At 37.6% G+C, this 21,518-nt stretch overlaps 3 protein-coding genes across 6 annotated transcripts; all 3 read right to left on the reverse strand.

The window, feature by feature from the left end:
* Positions 1 to 15: 15 nt before the first annotated feature.
* antkmt (adenine nucleotide translocase lysine methyltransferase) lies at positions 16 to 3,837 on the reverse strand. Of its 2 annotated transcripts, none has more exons than XM_085270890.1 (6): positions 3,775 to 3,837; positions 2,474 to 2,637; positions 2,281 to 2,385; positions 2,065 to 2,205; positions 1,734 to 1,784; positions 16 to 1,535 (listed from the first exon to the last, which is right to left on the reverse strand). In XM_085270890.1, the coding sequence occupies exons 2-6, from the start codon at positions 2,633 to 2,635 to the stop codon at positions 1,329 to 1,331; spliced, it is 666 nt and encodes a 221-aa protein (XP_085127016.1). In that variant the 5' UTR covers positions 2,636 to 2,637; positions 3,775 to 3,837; the 3' UTR covers positions 16 to 1,328. The 2 variants fall into 2 exon arrangements, with proteins under 2 accessions (XP_085127016.1, XP_085127017.1); XM_085270891.1 differs by having other exon boundaries at positions 3,561 to 3,821.
* Positions 3,838 to 4,160: 323 nt separating this feature from the next.
* Positions 4,161 to 9,671, reverse strand: hirip3 (HIRA interacting protein 3). 2 transcript variants are annotated; one of them, XM_085270896.1, is made up of 8 exons: positions 9,517 to 9,671; positions 8,872 to 8,992; positions 7,974 to 8,121; positions 7,029 to 7,382; positions 6,520 to 6,659; positions 6,051 to 6,198; positions 4,964 to 5,062; positions 4,161 to 4,580 (listed from the first exon to the last, which is right to left on the reverse strand). In XM_085270896.1, exons 1-8 carry the CDS (start codon positions 9,588 to 9,590, stop codon positions 4,393 to 4,395), a joined length of 1,272 nt encoding a protein of 423 aa, XP_085127022.1. In that variant the 5' UTR covers positions 9,591 to 9,671; the 3' UTR covers positions 4,161 to 4,392. The 2 variants fall into 2 exon arrangements, with proteins under 2 accessions (XP_085127022.1, XP_085127021.1); XM_085270895.1 differs by having other exon boundaries at positions 6,520 to 6,662.
* A 1,332-nt stretch (positions 9,672 to 11,003) lies between these two features.
* Positions 11,004 to 21,210, reverse strand: kctd13 (potassium channel tetramerization domain containing 13). 2 transcript variants are annotated; one of them, XM_085270899.1, is made up of 7 exons: positions 20,668 to 21,208; positions 19,329 to 19,589; positions 17,209 to 17,378; positions 17,039 to 17,128; positions 13,109 to 13,161; positions 12,832 to 13,027; positions 11,004 to 12,484 (listed from the first exon to the last, which is right to left on the reverse strand). In XM_085270899.1, exons 2-7 carry the CDS (start codon positions 19,564 to 19,566, stop codon positions 12,236 to 12,238), a joined length of 996 nt encoding a protein of 331 aa, XP_085127025.1. In that variant the 5' UTR covers positions 19,567 to 19,589; positions 20,668 to 21,208; the 3' UTR covers positions 11,004 to 12,235. The 2 variants fall into 2 exon arrangements, with proteins under 2 accessions (XP_085127025.1, XP_085127026.1); XM_085270900.1 differs by having other exon boundaries at positions 19,329 to 21,210.
* Positions 21,211 to 21,518: the final 308 nt, after the last annotated feature.

The following is a 21,518-nucleotide window of genomic DNA, read 5'->3' on the forward strand; positions in this document are numbered from 1 at the left end:
AGTCACTCACATTAAGAAAAAACACAGTCTCCGGTTATAGCTTTCAAATTAAAACACTTTACTGTTAAATAATTCAAAGTTATGAACAAAGGTAAAATGAAACGAATGAATTTACTCTAAAAAAAAGACCTTCATATGTTTCATGTTGTCATTTCCCCTAAAAAGCCTTATGCAAAATGCTATTATAATACTGTGCTTCTGCTGAAACCTGGCTCGCCCACACAAACATACAAATACAGGAATTTGCCTGGCTTTCAAAGAAGTAAGGTTATATAAACAGGAGAAGGACCATTGATAAAGTTTGCACTATATCTTATATATAACAGATAGTTATTAGCACTTAAAACCCAAGATTGTCATATACAGGAGAATTGTATTCACTATACAGGTAAAGGTGAAAGATTTATAATTTACATAAGAATAGCTATACATGCCACAACCAGACTATTTAACACTATATTGGAAAGTGAGAGGATGTCTGAGGAATGGATGTGTACTGGTACAGATATTCAAGACCAATGGTGAGTACAGAACTGTAACAACTAAATAGGGATAAAGCTGATTAGCCATGCCATTAAGCTATGGAAAAGAGTTGATGGAGCTAGGTTATTCAAGGGTGGTCATACAAGAATACAGCAATGCATATAGTACAACAACTGTGCTGTTGTTACTGCATGGACACTTTGGATACCATGTGCTCAGTTACTTGAAGCCACATTGCACACACAGAACATTTTTGCCAGCACCAAGCACCTTTAATCTACATTCACAGAGCATTTACACTTTTGCTACTTCAGAAAAGCCTGCTGCATTCTGGGATTGAAACACTTCTCTTAAGTCAAATATTACACATACAACAAAGAGTTAAAATAATGGTATCAAAAACAGAACGTTACTTACAGCTCTTTATTATATGGGTGGCAATGCAAACTCCAGAGCAGATAAATATTTAAAAGTCTTCCCTTCTTAGATGACTAACTGACTAATAATTAGCCAGTCTGTCGCAGTGCTAACACAGAGACACAGGCAACCATTCACACTCACACTATGAATTAATTATATTACTTAGTTTTTATAAGTACACCATTATTCAAGCTCTCTGACAGGATTCTCTCTCTGTTTGTGAACACAGTCCCCGGGCCACAGAGGAGTAAAGCAACAGCAGCATGTGTGAAATATCCTGCTGCAGATGTTGGAAAAATCTGTCACATTTCAGTGAATGTGATTTATGTCATAAAAGCAGCAAATTAATAAAAGTCCATGTTACAATTGTAGGAGAGCAAAAAAATAAATAAAATAAAAAAATATATACATTTAAAGGGCTTTGGTTAGTTCACTGTAAAAGACTCTGTGGCTGTGAGGTTATTTTTGTTGACAGTGTGCTGTCTTTGTTCTTGCACGCTGTATGCCCAAGCTCTGTCCACGCCATGTCCCTCAATTATGCAAGGTTTCCAGTCAGGAAAGGGAAAACGGCCTGCCACCACTAAGGCATCATCAGGCAGCTCGGCCTCTAACTTCTCCTGCAACAACGAAAGCTGCAAACACAAGAGAAAAGCTAAAATTACGGCAATACTTAATAATAATGTTCATAAAAATTATCTAATGCCTGCCAATAATCCACTGTACCACATCTATTTTTATCCTATGTTGGATGAACCCAAAATATTTTTCATTCTTTATTTCCCCATTATAAACAGTTCATAGCTCATGTATATGTTCACAATATTACTCACCACACTAGGAGCCAAAAACACAGTGACATTCTTGCATTTTGTCAAGTCCACCTGTGATGAGATAAAACGAAGGATATAAATAAGCGAACAGCTTTAACAGTAATTTTGTTTCAAGCAAAATAAATCATTAAAAAAAACAAAGCATTTGGCTTTCCTGAAGCATTTAGTTACATAAGTATTAAATGTCACATTAATATGAGGATAAAAAAAACATTGGAAACGTTCATAAACATGCTTGGTTACTTACAAGAGACTTATTTATTTATTTTTTGTGAAGCAATTCTGCAAATTTGCATGCGAGCATCACTGATACCACACGCAAGTGACAAACCTTCCAGAGGTCTTCTCGTCGATACGATACTTTTCCATGATGCCCTGCTCTCCATGCATAAAATCGGGCCAGGCGAACAAGCCAGGGGTTGAGCTCATAACCGACAGCAGGAATGAAGCCATGCTGATGGGCTTCCAAGACCTTAGGAACACATCGAAGCCCTGTTATTTATCAGTGCAAGTAAAAAAGCAGCCCAAATATGTTGTTTATACTTACTATACGACCATCACCAGATCCTAAATCCACAAGACCTCCCTGTCGACCTCTGAGAAGGGTCATCACATTTTGTACTTGGGCTCTGCTGGCAGGAATGTAGGGAACCTGGGAGAAATTTCAAAGAGCTGAAGTAAAAATGAGTGATGCAAGAGCACTGCTATATAAAAAGTTATTTCAGACAACGTAGACAAACCTGTAGCTTCAAGGGGACTTTTCGGAAGCCAGGCTGGAGGATTCCTGCCCACATGGCATATACAGCAAGCCCAGTGCCAGCGGCTATCTGAGCAACACCCCATCCTCCAATGGGCCTGGACTTCAACTCAGCAATAACCTCATCTGGTGTGTCATCATCCATTCCTCCATGCAGGATTTACATAAACTCAATTAAAAGAACACACTAAAACTCGAAAGCACAACATTGTGAAATATTTCTTCTTTTTGTTCTACCAAACAAATACTTTTTAAAATTATTAGTATTTTGCAATCAGAATTATAATCTGAATGTGCTGTTGTGCCAAACGCATTTTGCTTTTTCAAGGTGTGAACTATAAAATCTCTAAAGGCTCCTCTGTTAATGTGTTTGTTTTATGCTTATTTCATCATTTTTACTTGTGTTATTTCAGTTATTATATTATATGTAATATAGACTAGTGTAAGCTGACAGACAGAAAAAAAAGGCAGGGGGGAAATAGGAGAAAATATAATAAAAGGACAGAGCTCAAATAGAAATGCACAATGTATTGCTTAGATGAGGATGCAATGACTCAGACAGAGTAGATGGTGTATGGATAAAGAAGAAAATCCCAGCAGCACATCAGTGGACATCATGCTAATTTAAACAAACAGAAGATAATCACCAAACAAACAATTATGATTCAGTGTACTACAAGTCTTAAATGTCTTGGGTGTCCTGCACCGAAGGTTTTCAGAAGGATTCGTTTGTTTTTATTTAGTATTTATTGTTTGAAAGCATTTCTCTCTTTTAAATTGTTATAATATGGCGGAAATCTGTTAGACGCAATGTTTAAACGTTCAGAATGGCTATTACAATACAAACACACCACTTTGTGAAGGCAGTCATCCCAATGTTCCGTAAACACATGTACCGAAACCTCACAGTGTCACAGGAAAGTTTTTAAAGAGATTATTACATGTAGCTACATATTTATAAACCTTAAGTGCAAAGTTTTGCTAGGACTTAACAGTCGTACATTTACTGACTTATTTTACATAGATGGTTTAAATAAACAGTCACAGTGAAAATACCAAAAAATAAATACATTTTAGGTTATGCTGAGTTTTCGCAAACAGCTGTGATTTTATGCTGTCTGCAGCAGTCTTCGGTCAAATCCACGCCGTCTTTACAGTTTATCAGGTTACGCTGTCTGCTGGGAATAAATATTTATGTAGTATCGGAGGAAATCATTTTGCCGTGCTCCTATATATTCAAAACAGAAAAATCTCAACAATATTGCAATAATTAACGTGAAATACCTTCTTGACCTGTAGAAATGACAACGGTCAAATTACACCGTGGGACCAGTCCGTCTGCGAAATAGTCCGTATAGCGAAGAGTTTACGACAGTTCCGGTGCAGTTACGCTGATAGCTTCCACAGTAACATGTTAATTAAAACCTGTTGTTAATTAAATGACTGGAGTCATTCAAAACTCGTATAACTGCTCATGACTACAGAAGGATCTAGCACGGTTACAGAAGGTGAAAAGTTTACAAATTTATTTCTAAAATAAATTGTCAAATATTGCCTCATTTGAAAAACTCAATAACTTTGCCATCTTTTCTCTGGAATGACATCCCTTTCTTTTGTCTGTCTCACAAACAGTATTTCAGTCATAAAAGTAAATTACTACTCCACATGAATCCATTTTAATCATAGTATTTTTATTTGAAATACAATTTAACAAAGATATACAATGGCAGTTAACAAAATGGCATTCACAATATTTTAACACTCAAACACCATTAATATCCTTTTTGATCACTGTTATCGCCATATAAAAAAAAAAAACAGATTAATTTTGTTATGCTTAGTATCAAAACATTAAAAAACAAACAAACAAATCGAACACTTCCTGGGGGGAAACCAGACTCATCAGTCACTGTCTGCGTCATCACTGATGATCCCCTGCAGGTTGGCCCATTCTGACATTTTCCTGCGACCTCTGTGGGTATTGTTTTCCTGATCACTGTCTGATTCTGAGTTTAGAGTGCGCTGATATTCAGAGGACGGACAGTCCTGTTGTTTCTGACTTGCTGAGGCTCCCCTGCGTGTAGGTCGACCTTGGAAGAAACCATATTAAAGGTTCTGAATCGCAACATAACTGACGCTACTGTCTACACCACTTCAGTATTCACCACAAGATGAGCATTGTGCATTTCTCCACATAAGCAGGTAATAAACCAAAGCTACAAGGTCTAGGATTCCCATCTAAAAACAAGGAAACGTAAAACTATTCAAGATATTTTTGCAGTTGTTTGCGTATCTGCTCAAAAAATATAGATTTAAATTGTTATTAAAATCATCATTAAATCAGATTAACAATAAGCATAAACAACAATGTCAATTTGTTTTGCGTTAGTTGCATCCTTTGAATCATGGTGTCTACAGCGCTGTATTTGAAACAACTCTGAAGGAGTCATAGTATGACAAGAGAGCTGGTTACCTTGTGTGGTAATGATGTTGTTGACATCAAGAGCAGCCAGTTCTTGAGCTCGCTCTCTCTTCATTCTGACCTTTTTACATTTCTGAATAGTTGGCTGACCTGTGTGGAAGACAATAAGCTTTAAGTCATCAAACTGCGTAATGAAAAAAATTAAAAATTCAAACTGTCAACAATTAATTTTCATGTTTGTTCAATACGGAAACAACTTGGCTACCATGTGATGACCCTGCTGTTGAGGGAAAAAGCCAATGTTGTGACATTTCCTTAAAGCCTCAAAGCCTACGCAAATGTAACCACATAGACTACAAAATAAAACCAGATAGTTTCTATCTGCAGAATCACATGGACTCTAAAAATGTTTTAGAGTTAGAGTATATAAAAAAAAAGAAGTTCTGTTAAGACGATTTGCCCATGTGGTTCAATTCAAAAATGAGGTTTAGTTTTTTTCAGTTTATGGACCAAACCTGGGAACTTTTTATATGTTTCTAGAGATAGGGTGTTAACTTTTAGTTTTTTGTTTTGGGGCTCCTCTATCAAGATCGAAGAAACCCCTGGCAGTGTTTGGTCAGTGGCTAACTTTAAGTATCTATGTGTGCTGTGATTAACGATTGATCGCTGGCAACTATATTAGATAAAACGGCTCACTGACAAATCATCTAATTAGCTAATACACTCAATGCATTTAGGCATGTAGACATGGTCAGGAAGATCTGCTGAAGTTCAAACTGAGCATCAGAATAGGGAAGAAACATGATTTAAATGACTTGTTGTTGGTGTCAGGTGGGCTGGTCTAAGTATTTCAGAAGCTGCTGATCTACTGGGATTTTCCTTCACAACCATCCATAAGGTTTCCAGAGAATTATCCGTGAAAGAGAAAATATCTAGACAGGAAATTCTTTGGGCGAAGAGGACTTATTGATATCAGAGGTCAGAGGAGAATGGCCCGATTGTTTCAAGTTGATAGGAAAACAACGGTAACTCATGGTTTCACTCTTTAGGGTTGGGTAATTGCTAAAGAATCTAAATCTGCAAATAAGCCAGAATGCATTTCTTCATTTTTATTTGACAAAAAAGGGTTCCTACTCACCATGTACACCAAGCTCTTCAAGCTCCTTCTTCAGAACAGCCACCTGGGAGCGGATGGAGCGGCAGTCCTCCAGCAGTTTCTTGTAATTTCTCCTCACGCCGCAGAGGGCAATGTAACGTTTGAGCCTCGCCACTGATTTGTCATCAGACTGCAGGATGAAGCCGAGGAAAAACAAGGTGTGAAAAGAAAAAGATATTTTTAATAGATCTTCATTACAGCCTCACATTATATAGTTTTCAGGGTTATCTCTCTTTTAGTCTAGTTTTGCAGATTTGATTGAAAGCAGCTAAATAAACACAACTATAAAACTTTACTCAGTATTGTGTTTAATTAAAGGATCAGATACATCCAGAAACAAAATAATTCAGGTTCTCCTTTGTAAGATATGAAAGAATGCTTCTGTTGTGTGCACCACCAAGTACAATACAGATTAAATGTGTGTTAAAGTTTAGTTTCGTCTGACTCTCACCTTTGGTTTTCTGGTGCTCTCATCTTTCTTCACACTCTTCTTCATCTTCTTTTTATCAGTCTTATTTTCTTTTTCATCTTCCAAAGAAGGTAGTGATGAATCTGAGTCTGGGTCACTGGTTTTCTTTTCCACTTTTGTATCTTCTGCAACACATCAGTAAATCATAACTTAAGTGGACTAGTACTTGTATAATGCTTTTCTATACTAATTGAGCAGTCAAAGTGCTTTCTTACCACAAAGCTCACTCACCCAATCATAAACAGTCGCTTTTTTCCTGCCCCTAAGTGCTTTTAATCTAACGTTTACACACTCACACTCCAATAGATACACTTGGGACCACTCACGGTTCAGCATCTTGCACTGAACCCCACAATTCTGTACAAGCTGGGGAATGAACCACCATTTTTCCAATTAACAGAGGATCCCAACTCAGAAACTCCACATATCAAGCAATTAAATATTGTGCCAACAAACGTAATAAATAAATTTTTTTTTTTTTGCATGATCACCTTTTTCACTGTCAGAAGACTCGTCACTCTTAATTTTGTCACTCGTTTCTGACTTGCAGTCTCCAACTGATTCGTTTTCTGCATCACTCAGTGGCGTTTTCCTTCCTTCATCTTCACTGCTGGTTCTTGTCTCGACGTTCTTTCTCACCATTTTCTTTGGACTGTCACTGCAGTTGCTTTCCTCACTGAGTTCCTCATCAGAAGACTCGTCACTGTCAATTTGACGATTTTCATTTCTCTTTTGTTGCGATTTTTTCACCTCTGGCTCTTCACCATCAGCTTGAGATTTGGCATTTTCTTCATCATTGCTGCTTTCTTCACTTTCTGTTTTGTTGTCCTCTTGAGCCTCAGATTCTGTCATTATTAACCCACAAAAGGACATAATTGTATAATTTACAAAGAAAATATATTTGAATTGCAATCTTGAAATGGTCAAATACACTTGCCTTTACTTCTAATAGTAAGTAAAAATACTGCATAACCATACAAATCGCTTAAGGCTCTTAATTCATGTTGGCTTGCCCAGTTTTGGCCTCCTGCTGGGTTACAAGTTAGCTAACTTACAATATGACCAAAAAGGAAGTTGATGCTGAAGGCAGACAATTTCAAATGAGATAGAAGAGTCAGTAGCCTAGATCTTTACTGAACACAAGCAGAGGTCTGTGTACCCATTTATCAAAGGATCATTTCTGTTTCCATGTTACATCATTTGTGCCATCATTTTGAAATAAATTGTAAAACAGGGTATTACAAGCTGGCTGCAGGGTATCCTTTCTGCAGGTCTGTAATCAGAACGCACTCGCAAGGTTTGGGTGCTTTAGTTGGACCAAACTGCATGTTAAAAAGCTTCATTTGCTAAACGATGTGCACAAACTGTATATGTCTATAGGCTTTCATTTCCCAGTGTTGTCCTTAGTTAAAATGAATTAAACACTACTGACCTACCTGATGATGAGCTTGAATGATTATTTCGTGATTTCTTTGCCCTGGATTCATCTTCACTCTCACTCATGACCTCATCATTTCCATTTTCTCTCTTCCTTTTGTTCTGGGGCTTCTTAGTCTCTGAGTCACTTTCACTTTCATCATTATCCTATGAGGAAAATCAACAATTATAAAGATGATAACTATGGAACTAAAATGTAAATGTAAAAGACTGATAGACAATTATTTTATGTATTATATATACATAAATTCTGATCTGCCACAAAATTAAAACAACCTGCAAAACAACAGATAAATCCCTCTCATACTACCAACTATGAGACAGGACCTCTGTTACACAGGGCTATTCTGTTGCGTCTTGCACGTGGATGCTGGGATTGCTTTTGATCCTGTAGATTGCAGAAGTGATGCTCTCTGTATGGGCTTGTTTCAGTGCATATGGGTGCTTCCCAAAGGGTTGATTCTATTCTGGACGTCCGCTACATCGATGTGAACATGAAACGCGAGTCTGATTCTTCTGCCAAAGTGTGGGCAGGATCTTTTATATTTGCACACACATGATTTCATTTTGAATTTCACTGAATCCGTGTTTTTTGAATGTGGCACAGCTCAAAAATTAAGCAAATGCTTGATCATCTCTGCTTGATGGAATCAGGATATGAGGAGTTTGAAGGTAGCCAAGTTTGAGGGATTGTACTACTAGAGAAGGGCTCTGCAGTTGGAGAGAGCTGTTGCCATTGGGAGATGGAGTAATGTTTACATGAATGATAAATGTCAAAATAAAAGCCACATGAGGACCTAAGGTTTCTCAGCAGAAGTTTGCACTGTCTGTGAACGCTTTAATGATGTGGCTGATCAGTGTATATCATTATCTATACGGAAAAGCAAAAACAGGTACCTGCATTTTCATCAGTTCCTCTTGCACCACCTGTTTCATGAAAGTTTTTACTTCTGGACTTAATGAGTCACATTTGTTGTGTGCCTGATATCTCTTTTTTAAAATTCCCAAGGTCAGCGTGCTGGAATAAAACAGCAGAAAGATTACATCTGTGAGTGGCAGGAAGGCTCTCATTTACAGTAACTGCCACATTTGAGGTTTAGGCTTTTGAACACACTGAAAAATACATCTAAAAACGGGAACATCCTTCATAACAGCCTGGCACTAATCGATGCCTGCGAGAGAAGCTACTTGCACTTTTTGCAAAACTATAATATTTAGGTTTTAAAAATCCAAAATGTCACTGAAAGATCGATACGCTAGCATCAGAAAACGTCTGGAAGGAATGAAATCAATAATAAACAGAGAACTCGTTAATATAATACTTTTAAAATATGTCCCATCTTCTCAGTAGTAAATGGCACATTTGGGGTTGATTTTTACTTTTAGAACGGACAACATGCTGCTGGCTGGAGTATTCAAACAACTCAGCTACATTAACCGAATCGCATTGATTTCAGTTTAAGTAACCGAATGCTAACTAAAAACGTTAGGCCCATGTCGTTTATTGTTAGCACAAACACGTCTTTAATGCTTCCACTGTACCTTAGGTCTGCCTCGCCACGGAGTTGACCACACACGAACCTGCGGATACCTGCTGCCTCCTTCTCCGACACCATCCTAACACACGCTGGAAGATTCTTTTTGGCGGCGACTCCGGGACCTCCGCGCGTAATGGGAAGTGACGTCAGATACACCACGCCCCTTCAGTGTAGTAAACAATTGAGAGAACCACAAAAAAGTTTCGTACCAGTGTTGTGTTTTGTTAGTTTTATTTCTAAGTTTTATTTTTATATTTCATTTGGACTTTTTTAAAAAAATTCAGTTTATTTGCAGTTAGTTCCTGGAGTGTTTTTGCTCGTTTCAGTTTAGTTATTGTTTCGAAAATGTTTAGTTTTATATAGTTTTTATTAGTTTCTATGTTAGTTTTTGTCTCTAGTATTAGCTGTTTTAGGGCATAGGCTAGAGCAAAGTTTTAGTAAAATCACTACAGATATTACCACAGAAACAGAAATTTCTTAAATCAGCTGACCCCCAGTCTTGCAGCTATCCAGAGTCTCAGCATGTTCATCAAATCCTCAGATTTTACCAGATTAACAAATACTACAACTAATTAACTCCATTTTTAAATTAATTTTATTCTATTTAATTTTCCAGGATCATAAAACAGTTTGTTAGTTTTTAAAAAAACATTTATCCTTGTTTCCTATATGTGATGAATGTGCTGTAGTTCTATCTTAATGTAAGATAAAAAACAAAACAGCTGTAATAAGGCATACAATCCTTAGTTTGTTGACCATGGCAATATGAAATGTATATGTAACCAATTTTGTTGAATCATGTCTTTCAGTTTTTATTCAGTTAGTTTTCAGGTTTTTCTTTTTGTTAATTATCGTCTCTCTTTTCTTGTCTATGTGTGGAGCTGTTTGCATATTGTTGGGAAGGACAATACTAAATACTGGGGGCTGCTAATAGCTAATAAAATTTGTACTTTCCATTATAATTTCACTTTATTCTAATACCAAATATATCCCAAATACTTAGCAATAGAAGGCACTAGATAATAAGATAATTTTAATTTATAAAAGCAAATAATAATGAATTATCTAAAAGATTTCCCCCCCCTTTTTCATTTTTTTCTCTTTATATGAGAGTTAACTGGAGCTGTTTCTGCATTGTTTTCAATACAGTAATGACCAGTCAGACTGTACTGGTGTTTTTAAAACTAGAAATAGAAAACCTTAGAGATGTTCCACAGATGTAGTAAAGGAGGACCTAAAGAGGGGACATTGTAACACTGGAAGTGAGCAGCCCAAAGAAGATGATGATCACCCACCCAATGAGGCCATTGCCCAAATGAGAGAAAGAGATTCACTCTGAAACTAATATGTTTGGCTTTTGCACATATGTTTAATTAAAGTCAGCATGGTAGTTTTTATGTAATATTACAGAAAGAACATGTTATAAGAAAGTCTGTTTTGTAAAGTATCTTAGAAATAAAAGGGGCAAAAAACCCAAAAAACAGTCCAAACTAGATTTCAGTCATTTATTGAAATATTTCCATGACAACTATTGGACGGAAATTACATTAGTGCATATTTCAAGATTATTTTATAAAAGATCTGAGTTACATATTGCTCTCATTCAGATTTTCCAGTATTCAGAGTGATTAGGGTTACACACTAGTGAAGATTAGAAAGACAATCCTCTCCCTGAGAGAACAAAAAATACAACCCAGTACACACACCACTTTTGTCATCACTATATGGCCAAAGAAAAACAACATAAAAGAAACAAAAAACCCCCAAAATTCTGTAGTTTAGTTTAAGACAGAAGAAGTGAAAGTCTTATGGCTCAGAACAAAATGCAAAATCCAAGAAATGGTTTCGGTTCCTCTTGAAAACTTAAACTGAAATGTAAGCTTACAATTTATTCATTTACAGGAGTAAATTCAAATTTTGAGTGCAGAGAGAGTGCAACGTACCTTTTCTGAAATTAAAACTCGTTTGAGCACGAGTGAACACAAAGACTCAATACAAAAGTTAAATACCAAATAATAAATTAGGTTCATAAATTAATAAAAAAACATCTTGAAGCAACAGCTGTAATAACATAAATAAAGAAAACTGAGCTTCTCATCATCTACAAGCCTCCCCCCCACACAAAAAAAAAAAAAAAAAAAAAAAAAGGCTACTGTGTCTTATTCCAGTGTTGCAATATCTAGGCTCAACTTCACCGTCCTCTGTCCATCAATGTTCGGCAGCATCTCACTCCAGAGGAGAAAGGGGAATAAAGTTTCACAGCCTGCATAAACTGACACAGTGTTTCCTACAAGTCACACACAGAAAAGGCTGCCTGTGCATGTCATTAAAACCCACATGGACATTAGGTTGTCTGCTCTAAGATAAAGATGGGAGGACATTGGGTTTTGAGGACTATTCAGTAGCTTGCAGGAGGTTCATTAACCTCTGAAAAGTAATGTCTACGCCAGTATCAGTACCAGTATTTCCCATCGAAAGACTGTACACACGTTGTTTTCATGTAAACAAATGCATTTTCCTTTCCACGCACACTCAGACCTAAATTTACAAATCAGTCATCAGCCAACATTTCTGAAAAGTCTGAGGACATTTAATGAAATTACGTACCAAACTATTGCTGTCATCGAAGACGTGTTTTTCATTCCCTTAACATTCAAAAAACAAACAAACAAAAAAATCCCAACAAAGTTTAAGTCCCTTTCTCCTGCTTTGTTTTGACATTTTTAGTCCTTATACACAGTTTGCTGACCGTGGCCTCTTTCATCATGCATTATGTGTCTCCGTACGTGGATCCGTCGTACTCGTCTATCCCCTCCCACGGCACCCTCTTCCTCTGACTGACCAGCTCCCAGCGATGAACCGGAGCCTCTTGAATCTAAAAGGTGCAAGCCTCCTGGTCCAGATCCTCTGTTGTTCTCATAGATGAGGATATTGAGGGTTTCTTCAAATATTCGGGCTTCGGGAAACTCAACCTAGAAGCACAGGTGTTTGGGAAAGGTCACTGAATATTTATTTGCTCTGTACAGCAACCTGAAAATGTGCTTATTTGTAATAAGCATATGTTCAGGGCATAAGCCCAATATAAGGTGTTGGTACAGGAATAAGTTTAAAAAACATAATTGCATATCACTGTCATCCAACCACATGCTTCCTGCCTCTTAACGTAGAAAGCTCAATAACTGACTCCAGTGGGAGGGTTTTCTCTTCTTTGGATTTACTGTAGGTTAATTAAAAGGCTGCCATCATTACCAGACAGCAAGTAAGTGTATTTCTCAAAAATGTTGATCAAATGCTTTAATATTTATTAAACAATGCTTACTTTGGTCTGCTTCTTCTCTGTAGCATAGACAATGGAAGTGCAGCACACTTCAGCAATCTTGCGGCCTTCGCCATAAAAAGACCAGCAGCAGATCTCATCCCCCAGCACGTCTTTGACAAACAGGACGCGGCCATTAAATCGCAGCACGAGTTTGTCGAACAGTTCAATGTTCTTCAGCAGGTTATCGTCAGAGTTGCTGGACACAGCAGAGCAAGAAAAAGTAAGCATCTATGAACTTTGTGGATTCATTATCATTTTAAAAATCCAAAGATCTTACCTGGTGTATGAGTATTTGTTGTTTCCTCTGTTGTTCTGCAACTTTACTACTGGCTAAAAGAGCAAGAAAGAGCAATATTATATTAATAAGAGGGTACGTTTAATACAACCTAAAACGAGACAAACACTTAAACTGTCTCTTTCTAGTTAACAGTAAGTGAGGAGCCTTAAACCAAAGGGGTCATTTCAGTAGAAAACACACTGCTGGTGAACAACACAATAACAACAAAAATATAAGTGCAAGCATCTAGTGCAGGGGTCAGCAACATCTAAAATGAGGATAACACTGTATATATTGTTTTTACCTTTATGCTTTGTGTGAACAACTAAGGTGTGTTGCTTATGAAATCCATGAAGTGCTACAGAGAAAATTACATTTTATTTATGTAATTAACACATTTTGAACTCTTAAAGAAATATAACAAAAGGAAAGACACCCAGCTGAACTAAAATGATCCATGTAGCAAACAAAAACTGTTGTGAGCCGCCCCCCTTATATCACCTTTGGGTTTTGGAGCCTTGACCTGACTTTTAAAAAAAATAATTGGAAAAAAAGCACTATGCTGCTGAAAAATGAAAAATACTGCCTAAATATGTATTTTACCAGGTTAATGTGTGTGGCCGGGTGCGGTCTGCAGCACTGCTGCAGGGGAGGCGGATGCACCTGAGTGGCACCCGCAATCACGCCTCGCCGCCTTAACGTCTGTGTTATCTATGCTGTTGTTGGTATATGTCGGGCTGTGAAAAGCTACAGCCGGCTGTGTGCGTACAGCAACCGTTTTGCAAAAAGTGGTCAATAAAGAGATGCTGAAAAGCGTGTTCATGCAAACATCGTCGGGTCTGCCGTGATATGTTTACAATGGGACTTCTGCTCCTGAACCTCTGCACACAGCGTATGCAAATCGGGGCTGTACTTTCAGCTTTACGCAGGACTGTAAGCTGCCATCTGTGAGGCGTGAGCGGTGTTTGTTTTTAACATAGTTCACGGTGGAGAATAGCTGCTGACAATGTGGATCTGAAGATCGATAACTGGCCTACCTGGGGTTGAAAGTCTCGATAAATGCACGGCGTTTCTGCGGGTATACCGGCTTCCGCGAGTGTGACGCTTATTTTGAGCAATGAAAAAAATAATAAAATTTTATTTTATTTTTATATTTCAATGTCACAATAATCTTCCAATTTAGAACTACAAGTTAAAAAAAAAAAAAACTAACATAAATAGAATACACTTCAAATTTATTTCCCCAAACCACCCGGAGCCGCACTATAAGGACTAAAGAGCCGCATGCGGCTCCGGAGCCGCAGGTTGCCGACCCCTGATCTAGTGCTACACGATCAATTTCCTACAAACGTATTGTGAAAATTTCTGGACACAGAAAAGCTTAAGGGCTTTTATTTTGAAACTCACAAAGGAAATGCTGAGTTTCTATTGACAAGGTAATGCTGTAATTTGTGAAATGGGAACCACACTCTTTACACAGATGTTTTAAGAAAAACAGGTCCGTCTGTAATATAAGAGTGCTTCAGATAAAGCCCTGCTACCTTCTTTAGTTGAGAAAAATAAAAGCTCTTTTTTCAAGTACCAGCAGTGTCTGCTGGAGCCTGTAACAATCTCAGCTTTTTTTCTTATTCACCAAAGTAATACAATACTATACTGGGCCCCACCTCTTGATTTTCTTCTGAAATATTTTCTCTCCTAGATAATCCACAATCAACAGTCTGTTGTATTGTTGAAAAGTGGAAGCATTTAGAAACCACAGCAGCTCAGCCATGAAGTGTTAGACCACGTAAAGTTTCAGAGCGGAGGTTGCCGAATGCTAAGGTGTATAGTGAGTAAAAACTGGAGAGCTCAAAACCTCCTCTGGGATTAACATCAGCACAAAAACTGTGCCAACCTGTGTCTGGAGCTTCATAGCATGGGTTTCCAGGGGCGTGCAGCTCCTGTAGGTTTAATGTAGCACAGTGCTTACAACTTATACTTACAAGCATTTTAAGCTTGAATATAATTACTGTTGTGTTTTGTTTTTTTTGATCAATATTTTTCTCTTGTGCATCTTTTTCCATCTCCTGGCAGGGCTCTAGAGTGCGACTAATTTGGTCACAAATGCAACCACATTTTTCAATGGTGCAACTAAAAAAAAAAAAATCTTTGGTCGCACCAGTACGACTCTCCGTGTGGTCATCAACAGACACACATTATGCCCCTATTGGACTAAACCAATCCAGAATCAGAGATAGTAAGGGGCGGAACCTCTCTGATTGGCCGTGGTCCAGTTGAAAGTGCAGTTGGAAGAGGGAGGTGAGTAGCTTGAATAAAGCGATATTGATTCATTAAATCCTGAATCGACTTTTAAATATAACTGTGTTTTGCCAGAAATGCCAGATTCTCAGATTAAAGCTCACAAAACTATTTCAACAACCACCAAACAGTAGATGAAAGCAGGTACACGGATTCCACACAAAGACGTAAACACAGAGCGGACCCGACGCATCAGAATCAGTTTTCTCTTTCTCACCCGCACGTAGACGGACACGCTGTCAGAGCTCAGCGATTCTGATGCGTCGGGTCCGCTCTGTGTTTACATCTTTTTGCGCTGATTCTGAGCTGCAGGTTTTGTCTCCCTCCAACCAAAATTCACTGAGCCAGCAGCAAAAGAAACAGCAAACTACGCTTCACATTTGATAAATGTCGTCATGAATTCCCTCTGACTTTTGCTGTTTTGCTTTACACACTTCATGCACAGCTCTCTCTCTCTCTGTGTACTTCAAGAACAGTTTCCCGTCTCAAATCTCTGTTTTCTGCATTATTCATTGGCTTATTACCCACCAGTCTACCATTTTTTTTTTTTTTTTTTGAAACAGCGGCCACTGTCTTTTTCTTTTCTTTTTTTTTTTTTTTTACTTAAATGACCTCGGACAAGAAAGCTGCTGTTCAATACTGAAGAAACTTTTTAAAATTATGCAAAATTGCAGAATATTTTGAAGGTTATCTGCTATAAAAAGCCAGGCCAGAAAAATCTCCTTCATGTTTTTCTGTGTTTTATTCTCAGTTACTTTGACACAAAGGCTTCAGCTGTGATGTTCACAATTCTGATGAAGTCTCACATCTATCAGTACTGATAAATGATCAGAATTATAATATTTCTGACGTCTGAGGCAAAATTGAATCAAATCAGGACTTTGAGAACCGGAATCGAATGGATTACAGAAATCAGTGATGATACCCAGCCCTAGTGAGTAGCCTAAACCCGACAGAAGTGGATGTAGCTGTGGGTAATAAGAAAAGTTGAAAAGAACTATTGATAACTTTTTTGTTAAGTTAAGGCTTGATCAGTCTGAAATTCACAGCCAGTGCTCTGACACAGAGCCATCAATCTTTGAACGTTGAAAAAGCACAGTGTATCCAGAAAACACATTATGTGCTGCAATAAATGCACTGCCCAAATGTTCCCTCTCCTCACTGCCTTTCAGCAGCAGGCAGCAGCAAACAGGTCGTCAGAGGAGGCCGATGTGATGATTAAGTTTAACATTTTCTACAATATTGCCAAAACACTTTAAGCACAAGATTGTGAGTTAATCATTTACAAATGAATATTGTCTGTATGGACTGCAATTTCCCCCCCAAAAAAGTGCACATGTAAAACTGCGGTGTTAAGTGATGCAGTTGAAAAATTTGAGTGCGCCTAACCTAACCGTGCGCCCATGGCAAACAGTTAGTCTAGAGCCCTGTCCTGGGTAACAGTAACAGCATCAGTCACTAATATTAGGCATTTAAGAAATGTTTAAGAAAATGACTGATTCCAAAACATTAAATACTACATAACTATCTGCCAGCACTCAGCATCTCCAAATTGCATTCACAAACAGCTAGACAGTCATTACATATGCATCCAGCTTAGGGGCCAATTGATGAAGCTTGAATTAAATTTACCTTTCTACATGTAGCAATCATCCTCTGTTCTTCTTTGGCTGAGGTGATCATGGGTATGCGGCATACACTTTCAAAGACATCCTTTTGTTTCTGGAAGTAAAGAAAACATGTCAAAATTTGTACATGTTTCATTTTATTAAAGTCCACAAAAAAGATATCCACGTGTTTACCTGCATGACACCGAGGCAGTGTTGGACGAGTCCCTGGACCCGGTAGTACTGGGCCTCTTTTAGAACTTCATCTAGTTCTCTGTGGTCCTCCGGAAGTGGTACTGAGCCATCTCGAAGGAAGTTCAGAACCAGCTCAAAATGTCGACCAGATCTATCCAAAACTACCCACCCTGGAGCAAAACGGAGAGTAATTTCAGGAATTTTAATTCAGGTTATTATGCTTATATTATATTTACTGAGGTAGTCAAGAGGTCCCTTTAATGTGTTAGCATAACAGCTAACAAAGAGGATACAACATAATTCAATATTTACCAGCTTTGCTTTCAGAGTCAACGTTATTTTGGTGGGACTTTTAAAACAGTAGTATGGTTAATAAGGCATACTCTTGGGACTCTGACACATACAAAAATGTTTTAAAAATAAAACAAAACAAAACAAATATTCAGAATTCAGTGTTGGGTTTATATTAAATGACTACTGGAGTTAATTAAGACAAATGCGTTGCAAATGCGTACAATATGATGTACAATATGATGTACAAGCAATGATTTGTACATATTTGTTGCACCCATGCGCGCGCTTTTTCTCCCAGTATTCTGTGGGAGGGGCAAAAATTCCTGTTCTGATGTTGAAAGTTGCCAACCTCTGCACTAGGTGATCAAAACTGTAGAAGCAGCCATTCTTGTGAATTGTGGACAACCTCGTAGATGGAAAGATAGATGGATAGATATAGAAAGAGAGTATAGACATATACAAAAAAGGACTATCTCAGTAATAAATGGCCTTTTTTGGAATTTTGCAAATTTGCACATGATGTGAGTGATCGTTCATTTATTCATTATTTTGTTTTGGTTGTTATAAATGCTTACAAGATGAAAAGAACGACAACATGTGAACGCTGCAGAAGTGTAAACAACTTAAAGAAAATAAAACCTGACAGCTGTATTTACCAATAAGTGATGGATATGAGGTTAACCCATCAGTATTGTAAGGATTTTGGCTGAATTGGTGCAAAACTGAATGACTTCCAAAGTGTAAGACTTTCTGTTCAAGCCCATTTTTTTAGGTCTCCTCACGTAAAATAAACCCTACACCTTCTATACAGTGCAAGTCTTGGTGACAGGATACTGCAACAGCCGTTTGACACAACTTCCGTTTTAGATTCTGCTTAGAGAATACACAGTAACTGAGAGTTATCATTAAATTCTGGAAATAAGTATAACTAGGGATGGGTATCGAAACCCGGTTCTTGTTGGCATTTTTGCAAACGATTCCCTTATTGATTCCAGTCGCCCCGAATGACGTCACCACGTTGCGGAGCTTCATTTACCTGGCAGGAAACGTGGCGCCTAAGCGGCTCAAAAGTTTGGTTATACTTTACGAGAACGGATGACAACAGGGCAACACGCAATACTTGCAAAGTAGAGATTTCATTTAAGGGAGGAAACACTATGAATATGCAAAAGCATTTTCTCACAAAACACACGATAACCTTAAATGAATGTCGTGTTTTTAATTCCGCTCCGGACTCGTGAATCTCAACCCAGCAGCAGCGGTAACGTTTGCACGTCCTCTCCCGTTAATGCAGCAGGTAAATGATCAACTAACAGTGCATATTATGTTAGCGCAATCTGGACATTACTGGATATTCTTGTGTAATTGCTACAGAATAATTTATGGTATACTTTGTTATTGCTACAGAAGAATATTTATTTTATTATTTTACATTTACATTTTTTTTCTGGGGAACCTGTGACACCCCATTGAAGAGCTGTAGGCTGTGGATCTCTTAAGATCTCACTGTTGGGTTTGTAAGGCCATGTTACTCCTAAATTTCTATCTTCTTCAAAAAGAAGTTATGAAACAAAGTTCTAAGCTAATCGACCTTAGTGTTCTCCTTTTTTAAAAAAAATAAGAATCAATAAGAGAATCGATAAAGAATCAAACTGTTAAACAGAATCGAAAACTGAATCGTAATCGTGAAAATCTTATCTATTCACATCCCTAAGTATAACTGCATAAAACCTTGCCTCAAACTCTCAACATCATGTTAAAACTCCTGATATCAACAACACAGTCTTCAAAATCTTAGTGCTCACCAAAGAGATACATCCACCCACCTTCTGAGTCTATGGTAACATCAGTTTCTCCATTGCACATGCTCCGCAGCAGGCTGTCTTCCTTGCTTAATGTCTGGATGGTTGTATAATGCAATGAGCCACCAACATTTAACTTGATGTACTTGCTCCCCAGCAGACCCTGGTTCCTGTGCTCATCTGTGTGAAGGCAGGCAGGCTGGGAAACAGCGGACTGGGCAGAGTCGGCAGCATGACTGCCGACTGAAGCCTCAGCAGACATGGGGTTGAAGGGTCACTTTCTGACTGAAATACACAAGAGTCTTATATTATTTATGCCACTGCTGATAATTATCCTATTTCAGCTGTTTCTTAACTGAGAGTAACATAATAGCTCTTAGACTTTAGGAGAATAGCTTTGTATCTGAGCTACTTTCTGCTTTCTTTCTTCTTTCTGCTCTGTAGCTGATGTTATGATTATCTGTGTCTATAGAAGCCACATATAATGACGAATATAAAAAAAAATTCAAGTCAGAACAAAGTGCACTGGGAAATGGAGTAAGTGCTCATGAGGGTGTGAGCATAAGTAAAATAGATAGACCTATTAACTTAACAGGGTTATTATAGTTTTATATTTTCAAATTACTTTTCATTTAGTTTTAATCTTCGAAAAAATTGTATTAGTCTCTGTTTGACATCTTTTTAAGTAATATTGTATTTAGAGTAAATGCCAGATGCAACATTTAAGAAAATAAAAATATTAGAATAAAAACACATTGTTTTTTTCAAAGCAGTGTGGGTGAAAGTAGTGTTTTTTGTTCGTTTGTTTTTTAATCTTTTTTTTTTTTTTTTAAATCTACTTAACTAAAATATTCCTTTCCTCATATCTAGTTTTAGTGAACTATAATAACCTTAATCATTAATCACGGTGGGGAATTTAAAAAGAGTTTCAGCTGATCTTTGTGTTACTATGACATTAATACACCGTGTGGGTGTTTAGATTTCTTTCTTTTTTTTTTTTTTTTAAAGGGCCAAATTACAACTGTCACCAAACCTCTAAACCTGTACTAAAATCACATCATTTTCTCAGCCACATCCACTTTGTTTATTGTAATGATTGATTTTGAACATCTATCAGGACAAAACATTAGGATTAAATGACCATTTTTTCCCCAAACAGCAAACTGATTCAGACTAGCCCTTTTTACATAAAGCCCTGAGGCGTTACTGACAGCCATTGATTAGACAACATAAACACTTTCAGTCACATGAGGCACCTCAAATGACACCCCTGACTGACGTCTACTGTAATATGACAGCTGCTGACATATCGGACTATTAAACTGAAATTACACTGAGCTAGCTCATAATAAACTGTACTTACCACACTGAACATCCAAAGGTGTTAAGAGAGTGAACCTATCCAAGCTAACAAAACTAAAAATATAGCTTTAATTAGCCAGCAATCGTTAATCAACTAGCTAGCTTCTGTAAAGAGGCCAGGTGAATTTACGGCGCAGCTAACATCTGACGCCTCATTTTAATCGCACAGCTAAAGGAACGAGGCTAACAGCAGCTAGTCTACTCCGTCACGCTTTAAGCTACTAATGCTCATTTGCTCTGTACCGCTTAGTGACCAAGAACGCGAATTCCACATCCACTCCAATTTCACTGTTGGGCACAAAACTGCAGCTAGTATGATAAGCTAAATAGGTCAGTCGGAAGCGAAACTAGACATCTTCTTCCGCTATTTTCTTCTTCTACTTTTAACCGATCTTTGAATCGAATGACTGCCACCTATCGAGCAAGTGGTTAGTGTTTACACTAACTTGTTGTAATAGACTACCACACATTCATATTATTCTCTTTTTAACAGAACAACAGAATTTCTCTAAAAATATAATGAAATTACTATTTCTTTCGGGACCGGTGAGCGTCTCTGTTATAGCTGAGCCTTAGGCCGTGTATACACTGCCATCTACTGGTCACAGTGAGGAACTGCAACAATACAATATCCGTTCTGTTGTTTGCTCTTCGATGAGTTTTGAACAAAGACATGGTAGTGGGTTTAGGTTAATAAAAGTGATTCTAAACTGCCTGTAAGTGTTTGGTTAGTGGATGGAATGATTGTTTTAAAGATGTCTGTATTAATCTCTTTAACCTGGGCCAGTGACCAGCATTTGTTACACTGCAAATAACGGGTCTAAAATATAGGTATGCTCATAAACATGATTA

The sequence above is a fragment of the Mchenga conophoros genome, linkage group LG4 (assembly GCF_057382185.1).
Source record: "Mchenga conophoros isolate Kocher_MC1m ecotype Shallow Benthic linkage group LG4, M_conophoros_male_GT1.1, whole genome shotgun sequence".
Lineage (NCBI taxonomy): Eukaryota > Metazoa > Chordata > Actinopteri > Cichliformes > Cichlidae > Mchenga > Mchenga conophoros.